General features: G+C 38.3%; 1 protein-coding gene and 1 long non-coding RNA gene across 2 annotated transcripts; one reads left to right on the forward strand and one right to left on the reverse strand.

Annotated features, from left to right (window-relative positions):
- Positions 1-24: 24 nt before the first annotated feature.
- On the reverse strand, positions 25-8,588 carry trappc13 (trafficking protein particle complex subunit 13). The gene is made up of 13 exons (XM_046066558.1): positions 8,450-8,588; positions 7,551-7,619; positions 4,652-4,751; positions 4,472-4,556; positions 4,252-4,379; positions 4,020-4,092; positions 3,633-3,677; positions 3,162-3,179; positions 1,213-1,346; positions 891-1,089; positions 684-784; positions 444-591; positions 25-357 (listed from the first exon to the last, which is right to left on the reverse strand). Exons 1-13 carry the CDS (start codon positions 8,493-8,495, stop codon positions 250-252), a joined length of 1,254 nt encoding a protein of 417 aa, XP_045922514.1. The 5' UTR covers positions 8,496-8,588; the 3' UTR covers positions 25-249.
- Positions 8,589-10,281: 1,693 nt separating this feature from the next.
- Positions 10,282-13,902, forward strand: LOC123981594. Its single transcript, XR_006827795.1, has 4 exons — positions 10,282-10,394; positions 11,163-11,284; positions 11,446-11,588; positions 13,620-13,902. It is a non-coding gene; the product is annotated as an uncharacterized LOC123981594 (long non-coding RNA).
- The last annotated feature ends 2,471 nt before the right edge of the window (positions 13,903-16,373 follow it).

Consider the following 16,373-nt stretch of genomic DNA (forward strand, 5'->3'; position numbering starts at 1 on the left):
AAAGCCACCATGGACACCATGAAATAGGTTTTGAAAAGCATAGGAAATCAAAGATTACACAGATTTTATTAACATTTCTGCACATTTACATCATTATTTTCAAAGGAAGTGATTTATATTATTCACAATTAATTTTAAAATACAATATAATCCCCTCAGGTTGCAAAAAGAGTGAAATATCAGCGTTATGTGCAGTATTCCACTGTTGGTCCAGTCATATCTAAAATGCAAAAAGGTAAATAAAAATTCCTAGCTCTCATTGCTCGTATACGGGCAGACCACACATACTTGTGCGATGTCGTCATATTCATAAGTCCTCTTCAGAAATGTATCTGTGAGTCTCAATCCGGAAATACTCTAAAACAAAGATGCGAAGAACGTGACATTAGCAAGCAAGAACACCGCCAGGATATCAACAGTTTTCCTACATGTTTGGATCATACCTGCAGACCCTGGACCGACGAGAGGAGTACGAGGGGCAGAGAGAGGAAGGCACCAGGACTAAGTTTCCCCAGCTGTCGCCCTGATACGCCACACCAGTGGATCGACCTGGTGTTACACATCTCCAGCTCCAGGTCCATGGTTCTTTCGCTACAATAAGAAGGTCACAAAAAAAGGTCTTTGTAATTCAATAATTAGTCACTGATTAAAAAGTATTGGCTGTCTGGACTGTGGATTATTACCTGCAGTTGGTGATTTTACAGATAATGTCAAAAGGTTCTTCAAGGTTCACAGTGTCGGGAATCATCTCCAAAGACAGCCTGATATCTCCATACCCTGGAGCCTGGAGGACATACAAGGACAGAACCATAACAACATAAAAGGATAACAAAAATGAGATCCTATGATTTTGGCAATAGTGAACACATGAAAAACAAACATCTTAATACCATTCTTTGCAGCTGACTGGTCTGTAGCCTCCCTCTCTCCCCGAGATTGGTCTTCCATACGATGTCAAGCTTGCCTATTACCGTCACACCCTTGATGACGCCGGCCTTCTCCGCATACTCCGGCTTTGGCTTCAGGCAGTACAAGTACTGCCGTGTGTCCATGGGCTGCAAGTAGGACATTTTCCCAAATGTGGACTCTCTGGTGGGGGAAAAGTTACAGGTGAGAGAAGTTTAAGAGATGACAGCAAATTTCACCTTTCATTCACTTTTTTGCAATTACATCAACAAGAAGGAATATACAGGTAATCTAAAGTGCTTGTACCCTTGATCTCCACATTCGACCGTGTTGAGCTCTGTAACGTTGTACATCATGGAGGGCTCTAGAGAGACCTTCTCCATGAACATCGGTGAGGTGGTGATGTTCTGGATCTGAGCCTCCAGGAACACTTCATCGGTCTGGAGTGGAGAAGCCAGGAATGAAATGGATATCTTGTTGCTCACACTTGAGTAAAATTACATAATCTCCAAGGCGAACTGAGCAACACATCAACTTTGTCATTAGGTATTAAGAGGGGTTAGGTTTGTGCAAAATCCTACTGCCTTAAAGAATAGGTTCACATTTTTTCACGACTCTTGTTCACATTTTCAGATAGATTTGAAAATAAGTGAACATCTCCTTTAAGCTACTCTTTAGGTGATGTGAGGGTCATGTAATAAATAACACTAATCAACCCGACTCAGAAGACAAACATCTAAACAAACATTAACTGAATTCTGTTATGTTTGCTCAGTGTACCTTGGAGGACTGTGTTAGTACAAGTGCTGACCAGCGGATGTACAGTAGGGATTGCACAACAACCAATCAACAAGTCATTCAAAGTAGTCTCTCAAACATCAACTAGTTGTGTTTTTAACCAATCAGATTATTTAAAGCAGGCATGTCATCTGCATCAGAGAGTTTTAGGAGTATTAAATAACTGTTACAGACTGAAAAAAGCTTATGAGTGCACCGAAAGCAGTTCCCTGATATACTTTAGATACGCTAACCCTGAGCAAGGCTGTTTCACTTATTCAAAAATATGAGAAATATATCTAGATGAATATAAAAGGCCTTTGCAGAGATAAACAGCAATGGTACGTATTACAGAGTCTATTCTAAAACATTTCAAATTCACTACACTTATTACTGATAGCCAATGACGAATACGCATACGGTCAATGTGTTTATCAGTTATTAATATTCACAAATAAAGCATCTTTCTTTTACAGAAAAATAATGTTACAATAATGACTTACATATCTTAATATGACCTAAACTGTTTAAACAATATCTACCTTCGGCTGAAAGATAATTGGTTATTGAAAGACATAATTTCTAAAGGTGCCTCATAAATCAAATCACGCGCCTTGTGTGCCTTGACATGGTGCTTGTAAAGGATCGTCATTCTTGTTTTTATGTAGGCAACTAGTTGATGCTTTAGGAAAGACCTTTACAACTGTCAAACTTTCAGTGCAACCTCTACTATACTGTAAGATACAACGACAGAGAAGCAGAGATTAGTTCATGCCTGCAATCGATAAGATAACGAACTGAACACGAACCATTCTGAATGGGGTTAATGTTAAATCACAGAGCTGGATCTCTGTTCCATGCAAAGCCATTCCAACAAATACCTGAAACCTAACATTTCATACAATCAAAAACATCTGTTTCATTAACTCCAATTATGACCCAAAATGATTGAAATAATTGTGGTTTTATAATCACTGACAATAGGACTTCCATCACACTGAAACCTTCAACCCAGCAATACAAAAGATAAAAAAGTGTTTCAGCACCATCATTCATGTCTGCAGTATTACATAATCATTTACATCTTGACAAATAGAAAATGAGAACAATCATATATGTGCACACTTATAATCCCCAGTGATGATGTATAATCAATGCTATCTCCACCCACCACCATTTGACACCACGCACTTCACTGAAAAAGTGAAGTAGGATGAGTTTGCAAGAAAGCAAGAGCGTCCAAAGAAAGGGCAAAAGAAAAATAATGGAAAGTTCATGTCAAGGACTAATATGTTCAAATCAAAGTAGGTATGCCACTTGTTTGTCTTTAACAATCTACCAGGCATTTTATTATTCATACATTACTTTCCACTCTTCTACTTTGCACCTTTCTATTGGCCCCAGAAAGACAAAGTCGGCTGCACCAAAAGGATTAAGAGAAGTTAATGTTCAGCGATGAGAACAGAAGAGACAATTACCACAGAACTGAGGTCACTCTAATGGAGAAAATAAAATACAAGACATAATAAACAAATGAAGTTACATGCCAAAGACGATGACAATGAATATTTGCATCCCGCTAATATAAAAAGCTACGAGTATGACAATGAGAAAAAGAAAAAAAAAAGCTTGAGGAAAACGCTTGATCTCCAGCTCTTAAAACAGTAAGACTTTACATTAGGACTTTATTTTATTAAATAATATTGAGTCAACATTTCTGGAGGTACAAGGGTTTTCCAGGAGACATGTCTTATACCAACTGCCCCTATTAGCATCTGGAAATGTTCCTAACTATGAAATGAAATATGATATGAAGCATGTTATATATGCTAAAGTAAGAACTTGCATGTCAACCAATCCAGCTCTTCTATTTGCAGAGCGTCGTGGTGAGAGATACGAGTCTGCCGCTTTATATTATGCTGATGTTGGTATGAGAGCAGCTGACTTACCTCTGCATTGTAGAACTTTGTCTTCACATCCAGCGGCTTCAAAACCTGATTGAAAATAGATTGCAAACTGAACGCTGTAGTTTTCTCACACTGTACCTCCATTCTGCAGAAATATCCATGCAAAAATGTCTAATCATACAGGGAGTCTTCTGCTAAGAAAAAGGAAGAAATTGAAATCTGAAGGATAAAACAGGTCCTTACTGAAAATGTTGCTAAAAAGAAGGGGACAGGGTTACAATTACTGCACAAACTGAGCGCCAAAGTCTATAGCTGGGATGGTAATTGCATTTGCTCTGTTGCAGACCTGTGACATTTCTCACGTCTCCTCCAATCTTAACACATGAGTTTACTACTGTTATCTAATGAGAAAGCTCAACTACGACTCACCTGGAATTTAAAGAACTTCCGAAAATAGAGCTTCTCCCCATACTGAGTTGTGTAACTGACTGCACAAACTAAGCTGGAAATTGAAAGAGAGGATGTAAACATTTAAAATAAGAAAAAGAAACATGTTAGAATTGTTATTTGTGTATGTTGTGTATATGTTTTGGTTTTGCAGGCACAATAGGGCACTATAACAAAATAAGTGAGTGTGTACACTGTAGGTAAAAACACTCACATATGTGTTCCAATTTCTTTAACTTCGTGGTGGATAACATCATCAATGCAGTGTTCTGGTTTGAGTTCTGCTACTGCAGAGTTTGACGCCGAGAGGTTGAGCCTCTGCGAGCTTGTTTGTAGATCAGCCTGCAGAGGATCACACAACAGGACAACTGTGGGTAAAACAGGAGTGTAAAGTGTATAATAAGTGTTGTTGGGTTTTTTTCTCTTTGCAGTACCTTCACAAGAATGTCCTTTACAACTTGGTTGCTGTCATTGTGCACGCTTATGTAACTGGAGAAGGTCTCACCAAGGAAAATATTTCTGTGTAACGTAAAGACGTGGAAAAGTGAAAAAGCTTGCTACACAAAAAGTACTTTGTGTTAATTGTTTAGTTCAAAAGCAAATGAGGGTTTTACCCAAAGTTCTGTGGTAATGTAAGCATCTCTCCGAGCATTAAAGCCTCTGCTCCTTTGATGGTGGAGGGGTCCTCCCTCATAAGTTGACCAAACAAATCCCCTATGGAGGCAAACACAATGTGTGCAATGTATACGTCATATCTGTTAATGATTTTGGCTCATGTTCCACTGAGAGCTGGCGCACACACGAGACAGGGCAAAACACTTGACAAAATGTTATTCGCAAGATTCTGCTAATTATCTCTGAGCCAGGAAGAAACACACTTTTAAAGACAAAAGTAATTTAACCAACAAACAGTGCGCACACATATGTCATTACAATAATTATAATTCTATACACCAACACGATTTGTCACAACCAAAAAAAGGTTGTAAACCCCAGGCGACAAGGAATGGAAGTCTCGCTCAAGGACAATTCTCAATGTGAAATCTTGTGTGAGGCGAGTAGTTTCAGGAAAAGCAGGTGGAAACAAGGAACTGCTAGCAAGACATTATCTCCTAACATTACTCAACACAATAAAACTCCTCTCTCCACCTCTCTCCACCAGTGTCTCCCTGCAACAACTCGCCTTTCAGAGCAAGAATTGTCCTCGAGTGAGGCATCAGCAAAGGGTGTCACCGTGGATTCCTAAAAATGACACCAAAATATGTGAAAATAAGGCTTTAAAAAAAACAAATGTATCCTTTAATATCTTAGAAGTTACTGAGACAGCCCAGCAGGATAATTCCAGATCAATCCTGCTCACATTAACTGCAACATCACAATACTCCAATGCAAGTTGCTGCAAATTTGTAACTAAAGTTAAACTTGAATTTGTTTCCATTAACAGCCAAAATCATAATCAGTTAAACATGCGGACTTGCAGATTTACAAGATGTCAACACTGTTGTGGCACAGGAAGGTTTTATGAAAGTGTAAAAGACTATTCTGTGCACTGCAGGGAGGATCACAGAGAAAGGACCTCTGAAGATCAGGTTTCAAAGCAGTCTGAACCAGAAGGGTCTTCAGTGGATTCAGATTTCTGTCCTTATGTCCAACAAGTTGGCCACATACATCTCATTCTGTTATCAACTCACTTACTAATATTAATAATAGTACTCACACTACTGCATCTATGATTATGACTCCTATTAATACATCTACCTCTATTATTAATAACAACAAGTAGGTCAATCTGGATAATTCTGTAATCAGTTAAAGTTGAAACATGACTGCAAAAAGGGAAATGGTTTTATGTTTCTAATGACAGGTTCAACCAATGCATCTTTGTGAACTTGAAGAGAAGCTGTCACTTCATCGCTTCTCTTATATTAATAGTGATTCTACCTAGAAGTGTCAAGGTGATTTAGGGTTTATAAGGAGTTCAGTTACCAGTGCAGCGAACACATTTCTCTGTGCTGTATTCTGACAGAGCTGAAAACAAACACTGAAACTCTCAGCGGGGGTTGCCATCTAAATTTGGGAGCAGGATCTGAGACTGTAAATATATAATACAAATGTGCACTGGATCTAAAGCAGATTCTAAATGCACTTCAAAATTTCATTACATGATGTCTGTTTATCTTTCCTGCCGTTTTAACATAAAATGTATGTAGAACTTTGTAGAAGGAAATAAATTACAAATATAGGAACATTCTTTACATGAAACTAATTTAGCAGTAATACATCCCTGATACTTTAGCACTATTATTATAGCTCATTGTTGCGGGCAAAGACTAAAAGCAAGACTGCACATTTTGTTCATTTCCTGCATTCCCTGTTTACATCTTTACAGAGGTTTTATGACATTAGGATATCTGCTGTTGTTCCTTGAAATAGATATTTTAAAATAAACATGCAAGTATTGTCTGCTGTCTTGAGTGGGATGTTTGTTAAATCATGATGCAACCACAGAGAACGTTGGCTATTGGGTGAAAGTTTTATTTTGGAGGGGAACACTCAGAAAAGCAGAAGCAAGGCTGGCGGCGACGCAAAAAAGTGGAAGCAAGAAATCTACTTACTGTAAGTCCTGTCTCTGTCCTTAGGTTGCTTTTGATAGTGCACATTTTTATGAAATTTGACATGAACTTCTTAAAAGTCTAATTCATATTATGAGTTGACAATGGTGTTCCTGACTGTCAGTTTCTCCGCCACAGCCATGGACTGTGCCTGAAAAGTTTGTAGCTGGCATGCTATGACTTTGACTGAATCATTGTTATGCTAACGTTTTCTCCCCTGTGATCTTTAACATGACCTGTGATGAACAAGCTGACTTTATTAACCAAGGTGGCACAGTGGCTCAGTTGTTAGGACTGCTGCCTCACAGCAAAAAGATCGAGGGTTTGAACCTGACCTGGCCGACTGGAGCCTTTCTGTGTGGAGTTTGTGTGCTCTCGCTGTGTCTGCTTGGGTTTCCAACAGGTGCTCCGGTTTCCTCCCACAGTCCCAAGACATGCAGGTTGCTTGATCCAAGGATTACTCTTAAAATGATTATTTACCAGCTATTTAATGAACTTATACAACCAAACAGCTTGGTTCGATTTGTTCTGGTTTCATGAGTATTCTCAAAGCCTCCTTCCATGCTACATTTGATCAGTCAGCAGCAGAATAACTGACCAAATCTGATTCCCTGACAGTATTAAGACGCTCTGTGTGGCATGGATCAGAGTGATATGTCCAAATCTCAGCTAACAGATACTGGAATAACAAAAACATCACGTGGAGAAGTCAGCAAATCCACAGCAATAAAAAGTAGAGAGCTCCACATAAACATGAGCTTGATTAAAAAGCACAATGTTAACTTAAAAATACAGATAAAGGAGACAAGAAATAAGCCATTAGCTAAAACATATCATACCTGTACATCTGTATTATTATTATCTGTAAATGGCAGTAGAAAATAAACTAAAAAAGGCTTACCCGGCAGATCTCGATCCTCACATGTCACTGGCAAGTTTGTGAAGAGTGTTGGTTTTGTTAACCGCATCACTGTAGAGTAAAGTGACAGTGGTTAGTGGCAGGGCACACAAGTAGGTAAGTTAAAGTAATCAACCACTCAATTGAGCATTTCCTAGTGCCAATAACTTCAGTGTGTTAACAATCACCCTGTTTGTTTCCAACATTAGACTAAAACAGGTCATCAGGTATTGTAGTATTTTGAAACATTTTGGCAGCTGACATCTTACAATAACAAGTAACAGCAAGCCTGTGCAGTGGATCCAGATTTCCAAAACAAGGGCTGGGGTCAGTATATGATGTATCTTACCATTAAACCACATAAACAACTTTAAATGGGTACAAAATCATCAGAAACAGAGTGAAGTTTGTTGGCTAAGTAGCTGCCTGACACATAATTTCACCTCTTCAGTACCTCTATAGACAACACATTTACAGACCAATAACAAACATAGCCAAAACAGCTAACCAAAGATAATAAAGCTAGTGAGTTTTTCTGGACATAATAATTCACTCTTCAAGAGACAAATGTCAAGTTTTTTAGATTATTCCGCAAACAACACAACTGCAACAATGAAGCTAACGCTAGCTGGGGAAGAATATATATTCTGACACTTGTCAGACATGTCTTACAATTTCAGCTTTTAGGTCCAATAAAGACAAGAATAGCAAAAGACAGCCTGTCACAAACTGTCTTGATTGCATATTACCAAATGTACAAGTTTGTTACCGTCTTAGCTAGCGCTATTAGCATTCTGCAGCAACAACAAATGACAACACTGAAACATTTAATGCGTCTGTGTTACTCCTAAAACAACGTCTGAAGTCCCTGTCTACTTGTTGTTGTAATGACGGCGAAATACCTTTTAATGCAAGTAGGTGTTCCTGTTTCGCCTGATTTACCTCCATTTTTAATAAAGAAAATGGTCTTTCCGGATGAAGTTAGCTACTATGCTAGCTGGGGGTTGTGACTGTGACAGGCTAGCTGGTGAACTTTGACCTTACAGGCAGTGCCATTCTTCCTCTTTTAATTTGGGACGCTCTTAACATGTAACACTGCCCCCTACAGTCCGGGATAGGTGCTACAACAATAGTTATTTTCTTTACTGTCTCTGCATCTTTCTCTTTTTACAGAAGGTTCCACATCAGGCATGTTGACACTATTAGAAAATAGCAGAGTGAACTTATTGGCAGCATTGTAGAAAGCATTGTCTTGATTATTTTTTGGTGACATTTGTAATGTTGAGGAGAAATATGTCAACCTGTCAAACTGTAAAAAGTGCCGGTACAGCTAAAAGGTGATCCCGGCTGTCCATTGTGTGGCAATACTGTACATTTCCATGCATATTATATAACTATAATTGTTGTAACTGGATTTGTCACAGCATGATCTTTTGCTCTTTACACCCCATCTGAATCTGAATGGTACATTATTCTGAGGACGTAATGCTACACTACACTGACCTCTAGTGTTCTGTGCCCACTATACCACCAGACTGTAGAGCAGCGTTTCCCCCAAGCTATCAGACTTTTAAGCTCAAATTCATCCTCAGCACAGTTCCACTGAATATAGGCGAGCTTATTTCTCCTTATCATTTTTATAATTGCTTCTATATTAATGTATATTGTCTAGTACGTAGCAGAAGGGAGTTACAAACTCAGTTTCACTCTACCTAACCTGTTGTATTGTGACCAAATAAATCTACCTACCTAATACACTAGGCTATAACAACACTGTAGCTTTAGTTCATCAGTTTAATGACAAAAGAGACTTATTATATTATATGTAATGACAACCTAAATGACACCACGAGACTTCAAATCACCCATTAACTGTTAATAAAACACCACAAAACTCTATTACCTAATTAATCCATAAGATAAAATTAAATTCTCACCTGTGGGCCAATAACAGCAAAGATAATTTCTAGGAGGGCCAATTATGAATCGTTCTCAGCAGAGATGAGTTTAACACAATAGATTTGTAGCTCAACCTTGAAGTGTTCATAGGTGCTATGGTGGTGGAGATGAAGCACTTGGCCTCATCTGAAAATGATCCAATCAGGATCCAGAAAGCTCAGCAGCAGGTACGATAGGAGTTTTTTTTTTTTTTTTTGCTTTTGCTTGACATTTTAAGTATTGTAGGTTATAACTTATAGGCCAGTGTATTTATGTTTCACTTTCCAAAATTCTTTCAATTGTTTGATTGTCATTTATTGAAAAACCTTAATTCAGCTCTATATGTATAGTAAGAGAAAGGTGTTAGGAGTGTGGTTTTGTGTTCATGTCTTTCCTGTTTAAGTCCGTTTTTGGTTCTGTGTTTCTCTGTGTAGTCTTGTTTTATTAGTTCTTAGCCCTGTGATTATTATTATTCATCTGCATCTTTAAGTTACTTAGTATCTGTCTTGTCTCGTATCTTAATTCCTAGTTCGGTGTCTTAGTTCTTAGTCCTGTACATTAGTTCATGTCTTTAGTGTTTACTCCTGGTCTGTGTTCTTCTGTATTTTGCCCCATGTCTGCCTGTCAAGTGTTACATCTGTTCCCCCAGTTATCTCTCTGCCTGCCTGTGTTTCGTCAGCCTCATGTCCCTCACATGTGTTGCTCTCGCCCTGCTCGTTAGTCCCTTTTGTGTATATATGTTTGGTGTTTCTCTTCATCCGGTCATTGTAGTGTTTAGACGCTTTGTCCCATGTTGCTGTGTGTTGTCCTGCCAGCCTGCCTCACTTGTCGTGTCACCCTGTTTCCCTGGATAGATCACCTGTTTATTTGGACTCTGTTATTCTGGATTTTGGATTCAGCCACTCCGTTGTAAGTGTGCTCGCTTTGTTTATTGGAATTAAAACTTCTTTGAACTGCACTCGCTTGCTCTGTGTCCTGCGTTTGGGTCCAACCTGCTCAACCACCACAACACCCTGACAAAAGGAATTTGAATCAGTAAATGTTGCTTTAACATCGGCCAACACAACTCAAAAAATAACATATGAAATGTAAACCAAAATGCATCTCTGTTGAATACTGCTTAGTAAAATAATTCTTGCAATACTGGTACTGTCAATAAATCTTCAAACAAAAATAGGATAATGAAATGAAAACGTGCATATTATCAACATTTTGACTGAACAAAACGCATTCTATACCAGTCACATGTTAGGTTTGACTGCTTAAATATGTAATTCACATCCATATCAGTTCAAACCAAAAGGACCTCTTTTGGTGGCATTGATTGACAATAATATGACCACTGTCTGGGGAGCCATACTGACACAAACACTTTCAATATCTGTTTCCGGCCGCTGCCATTTGTTTATGAACAGGATGCCAAATACAAGCAATCCAGAGGCCACAATGAGGGGGCTGAGGGAATTTGTAAACTTTGCTTCCACAGGCAGTGAGTATAGGGTTCACCACTGCATCCGTTACAGCAGATGGAGAAATTAAAATTTGCACGTTACATTTCTTGCATACCTTCTTTTTTTTACGTATTGTTTAATAGGGCAGCAACTCCATTTTGTCATCTGTTCAATATGTAGTACTTACAGAGTAAGGAGCAGTTTCTCATTGATACCACCGATGCAGGAGGTCAGACTGAAGATCAAGATTGCTTCCCCAATCCAGATGTGGACAGGTTTCAGGGTGCTACGGAACCACAGGGGAGAACAAGGAAACAGGAAGACAGCCAGATGAAGGAGCCACTATTGGTAAAATGACATAAAGGGAAGGATTTTAAGTGTGCCCAGTGTATTTAATAGTTCAATACCTTAATTTATTAATTTATTTTTAGAGCAATAGGAGATGCTAATTGACATTAGTACTGTGTTAATTTCTGCTATCTCTACCTGGAATATAAACATTACCACAGTACAGATGCAGTATGCAGAGAGTACAGGTCAGGGATCTGGATGTCTCTGTGGAAGCCAAACACAGGCCAGGACGGACAGGAGCAGAGACAAAAGCATGAGTCCAGCATGGACCAGCTTCCAGTTGTGCTTCTTCTGCTTTCAGGTGAACGGTACACAACACACATACACAACAACCGCTGCAGTTGGCTGTAGACACAAAGTTGAGAAATAAATTCATTTTTCATTCATTTAAATTGCTGAGTAATTAGTTGATTTTACTATTGTCATTTTAGGATGATGGTATTTTCACTTACATTTTAAATTGAAATCATCTAGTTGATGCACTCATCCAGTGAAAAATGTAATGAGTTCAGTGTCTGCAAAGATGCATTTCAGTTTTCTGGGTATTATGATATCTAATTAAAATAATAATGAAATCCAGTAGGTTTCATCACTTTGTGACAATATCTCCAGACTCAGTCAGCTGCAGTGAAAAGTAATTTCAGCTAAGACATGTATAAGAAAGTATATTGCACTTCCAAACAAAACCTAGAACAATTGCTGGAACTTTCCTTCCATTCAGAATTGATATAATGAAATACGATGTATTCAAACACCCCCTGTATTTACTGTGTAGGGAGTTCCTAATTCAACAAATAAAAATGAACTGACACATAGCTGTTAATTTAGCATTTTGAGAGTTTTTTTTAATGTTAAAGGGATACTCCATACTTTAGCATTGCACTTTTGGATACTCACAACTGACTTACAGATTACAGATTTACAAAACAAAACAAAAACCAAGACTGGTCAAAATTGATGCTACAGAGGCGGAGATATCCTGACTTTAAATATGGGACAACCTCCATAAACACTAGGTCCTAAAATTAAAATCAATAGTAAAGGGCCAAATTATAAATGTAGCCCCTATAGTTAGGTTCAACCATTCCTCAATACACACAGAAAAACCTTTGTTAAAATACTTTTTTAAAAAAAGAAAAAAACTGTCCATGTCATGATTCATCCTCACCAGGCGAGTTCTTCTGTCCCTCAAATGAATCCTTGCTTTTACTCTCTTTCTACTGAAAGTTGCTCCCAAGGCTAACCCTAACCATAAGCATAACATCACATTTCCTGTTGTTCCCCTTTCTTACTTCCAGTCATTTACAGGTTATCTCAGGCTGTCACAGTGGCATTCATCAAGACTTTCGTCTAATTTTAAAGAAGTCTGGTGGTTTAGGGAGGGGTGGGACAAGGTCTGTTTTGTTAGAGGGTTGTGAAAAAATTGACCAGCATAATACAGGGGAAATTATTTAATTTGGTGAAGTAAGGTTACAAAATACTCCTCAAAAACTTTAACAAATGGTAGCACTACAGCACTGATTCCATCTGCTCATTCTGGTTAGGTATTAAATCTAAATAAACTACATGAACTTAAAAGTCATCACAAATATGTTTTACATATAACTTCCTTTCAAGTGGACCTAAAACATGCACCTTGATTGCACGCATGTATTTGTCGACTGAGCCACAAAGGAAGGATATTTCTTTTTCAAAACTGCCGTGCGGATAATAGAGACCTGTTACAATGTCATTTCATTTAGCACAGACCTTCAGTATGAATAAAGCCTTCACTGTGTTGCAACAATCCTGAGATCTGGACTTAAACAGATGATCACAGACAGCCATTCATGCAAGGGGAGTGATGCTGCAGGAATGTCTAATCTCATTTCACTTTGTAAAGACAAATGCAAAGGCAGGAGGACTGTAAAGCTGAGCAGCACTTTTATTGGCGGCATAAAGAGAGACATGTCATGTTAACAGAAATTGGCTAAGAATTCCATAATGAAAAAGGAAATGTAAGTTTTTTTTAATGTGTAGTTTGATTAACAAGTTAATTTAGACCTGTTACGACAGCAACATAAAGCAATACTGTACTTTATATTGGGATGTGTACAGAGAATAAGGGATAGATGAACAAAGGTGTTAATCTACACGTCATAGAGCAGCACAGTAATTGGAGCACTCAGGGCAATGTTGTGTATGATTTGTTTGGAGCAAATGTTTTCATCATCTTCATCCTCCACGAAGACGGACAGAAAGTGATCCGCGACCCAGGGCACTTCCTGAGTCTTAGAGGCCAGCACACGGATGCACTTGATGTCTTTCTTGAAGCTGAATTTTTTGTCTTCAGGAAGCGGAGACTCGCTCTTATCATCATCTCCAGACTGGGAGGTGAGGAAGCCATCGATCTCCTGTGCCTTTTCTGTGACGAATACTCGAACGTTCCTCTTGCTGTGGTTGCTCAACTGGCATGCAGAGTTGGTATTTCCCATTTTGTTATGTCTGATATGACTGGTACAATCTGTCAGGACTGCAGGTCTTTCTTGATGCTGTAATTTGAAAATGAACAGTGATATTCGCAAATGTTTTTATATGCTAAAAAACAATGCACCTACACCTACTCCAGGCCAATGTTTTTCTCCACATTTTCATTCTTGTATTCAGTATATTAAAGATTTTCTGTCTTTGAATTTTTAATATTTATATTTCATTTCCTAATTGATCCTTATTTTGAATATAATTTATTGCACACTAGCCATACTCGAGTGTGCCAACTTGCAAGCATTTTACCTGCATATAAAATGAGCATGTGACAAATAAAACATATGAATCTCTAAATTTTATTATGTCAAAGTCATGACTTGTTTTTGGAGTACAAGTGTGACATTATCAATACAACACTCTGGTAAAGAGTGGAAAGATCAATGTGAAATTAATGCACAAAAATGAGTTTTCCATGTGTACAGAACAGCAACCACCAGAGATTTATACTGTATATGCATGAAAATGAAAAGTCATTGGTTACAGTACCACCATATAACACATTGTTAATAAATCTGGCTGGTTTTTTAGTTTTGTTTAAAGTGTTCACTGTAAGAAATTAGGTTTAAAGAACAAAACTTGCAATTATTTCTTCTCTACATACAAGACAACACATGCACTAACTTGTATTCAACACAGATCAGTTAACAAAACAGATTTAGATACAATTTTAGACTTTTCTTAACATCTAGTTTGGATCAAAGACAGAATGAATTCTTACCTGCTGCTATAACGAAGGCAAGGGGATAATAATGCACTTTGACAGTGTAACTGAACTGAGCAGTGTGTGTGTCTGATAATATGCAAAAGTTTTTAACACAGCTAGCACAGGGCAATATACTGTATGCACCTGCTTCACAAGAGCAGGGACACTGTGGTGTCTTTTACATCTAAGTCTAGCATCCTCCTTTAGTTATGAACTCAACTGTTTTGTCGGTGAAAAACATCCTTAACCATTTTAAATGTTAATGTCCTTATTTATGAGGGTAATTAGTTTCAAAGTGTTCTCTCGCTCACATTTTGTAAAGAGTTTTGTCTGAGCCAAGTGTTTCTGGATTTGCAGGAATCTGATCTTCTGAACTACTGAGTGCAAGAAGCAGGTAGCAGTCAATTAAGGCATAAGACAACAATGTGTTAGTCCATCTCTGAATACTTTCTGACCTCCCTACCCAGTCAGTGGCACAGCCCTAAGCCCTATTCATCCTAGTAAAAGGTTAACTCACTTCCTAAAAATGGTCATTCCTGTTTTAAGGAAATGTTACTCAAAAAGGAGTGAATAGTGCATTTGTTGGGGACTATTTTTAGTTGCAAATTAATACACACAATTGGTGCCCCAGTGAGTATTTCCTGCAGCAAGAGGGTGTATGTGGGATCATCTATAAATAAATTACAGTACACGTGATCACTATAATAAAGGAACATGTCACCCAGTGTAACAGTGTGGCTTACTGATGTGTTTTTAATCGTTGTGGGACAACAACAGAGCCCTATGGCACAGAGGAGTGAGCGGTGTCAGGCTTTAGACACACAGACTAGACGTAGTTAGTAGGATCTATTCATTGTTAGCTTCAAGTTACTCTGAATTGCGATATGGCAGTATGATATTAAAGTATGACCTTTGTCCTCATACAAAAACAACCAGTTAAATTTGAAGCGGAGACACTACATAACTCACCTCAAGGTTACACTTTCATCTACCGTTTACCACTGTGGAAGTGATAAAAAGTTACCTCTTTGTTATCACAGCACATTGTTAGATAGAGCATTGCCTTTATTTGCTCCTTGGTTTACATATTCAAAGTAATATGAGAAAGACATGCAGCAGAGATAGGAGAATTACTGTTGGGTTTATGCTGCCTTCCAGCACTCATTCTCAGCACAATGAGGTCGTGGCTGCTGCTGGTGTCCCTGCTTGTTTCTGCCCTGAATCCCCTTGGAGATGGAGACCGGGTCATGGAAAACTACAGCTGGAGTTTATGCAGAAAACTGCTTCTCAATGGACAGATGACTCCCCTGGGACTGGAGATACTTCAGACCCAAACTGAACACCACTGCATGTGTATCTGGAAAAACTGTGTGTATGTTGCTGCGCAGCATAAACAGAGGACCTCCCCCTTTTACTGGACATACACAGTCCATGATGATAATGGATGCAGTTTGTCTCATCAGGAAGTTACAGGAATAATCCATTGGAATCATATTCCAACACTGGTATGCTTATTTCAATCAGCATTGGTGTAAACCAAAAAAATAAAATAAAAACTACTTTTTTTACTGTACTCTATTAACAAAATTCCTTTTCCCCTATGCATTCCCCAGTGATGTATTGAATCCTACATCATCAATCAACACATTATTTATTTTGACTGTATTACAATTTCTCTGCTCTGCTGCTCCTTGCTGTGTGCATGAATTATTAGCATACCAGGTGGGTTGTTATATTTTGCAAGTCAGTCAAGCATCCACAGAATGACTCTACCTAAAAGCATGAAGTGGATCATTACACAAACAATAACAACCAGGTTGATTTTCGTACTAATTTCACACTGTTGATAATAGGTAT

Source organism: Micropterus dolomieu, linkage group LG13 (genome assembly GCF_021292245.1).
Source record: "Micropterus dolomieu isolate WLL.071019.BEF.003 ecotype Adirondacks linkage group LG13, ASM2129224v1, whole genome shotgun sequence".
NCBI lineage: Eukaryota > Metazoa > Chordata > Actinopteri > Centrarchiformes > Centrarchidae > Micropterus > Micropterus dolomieu.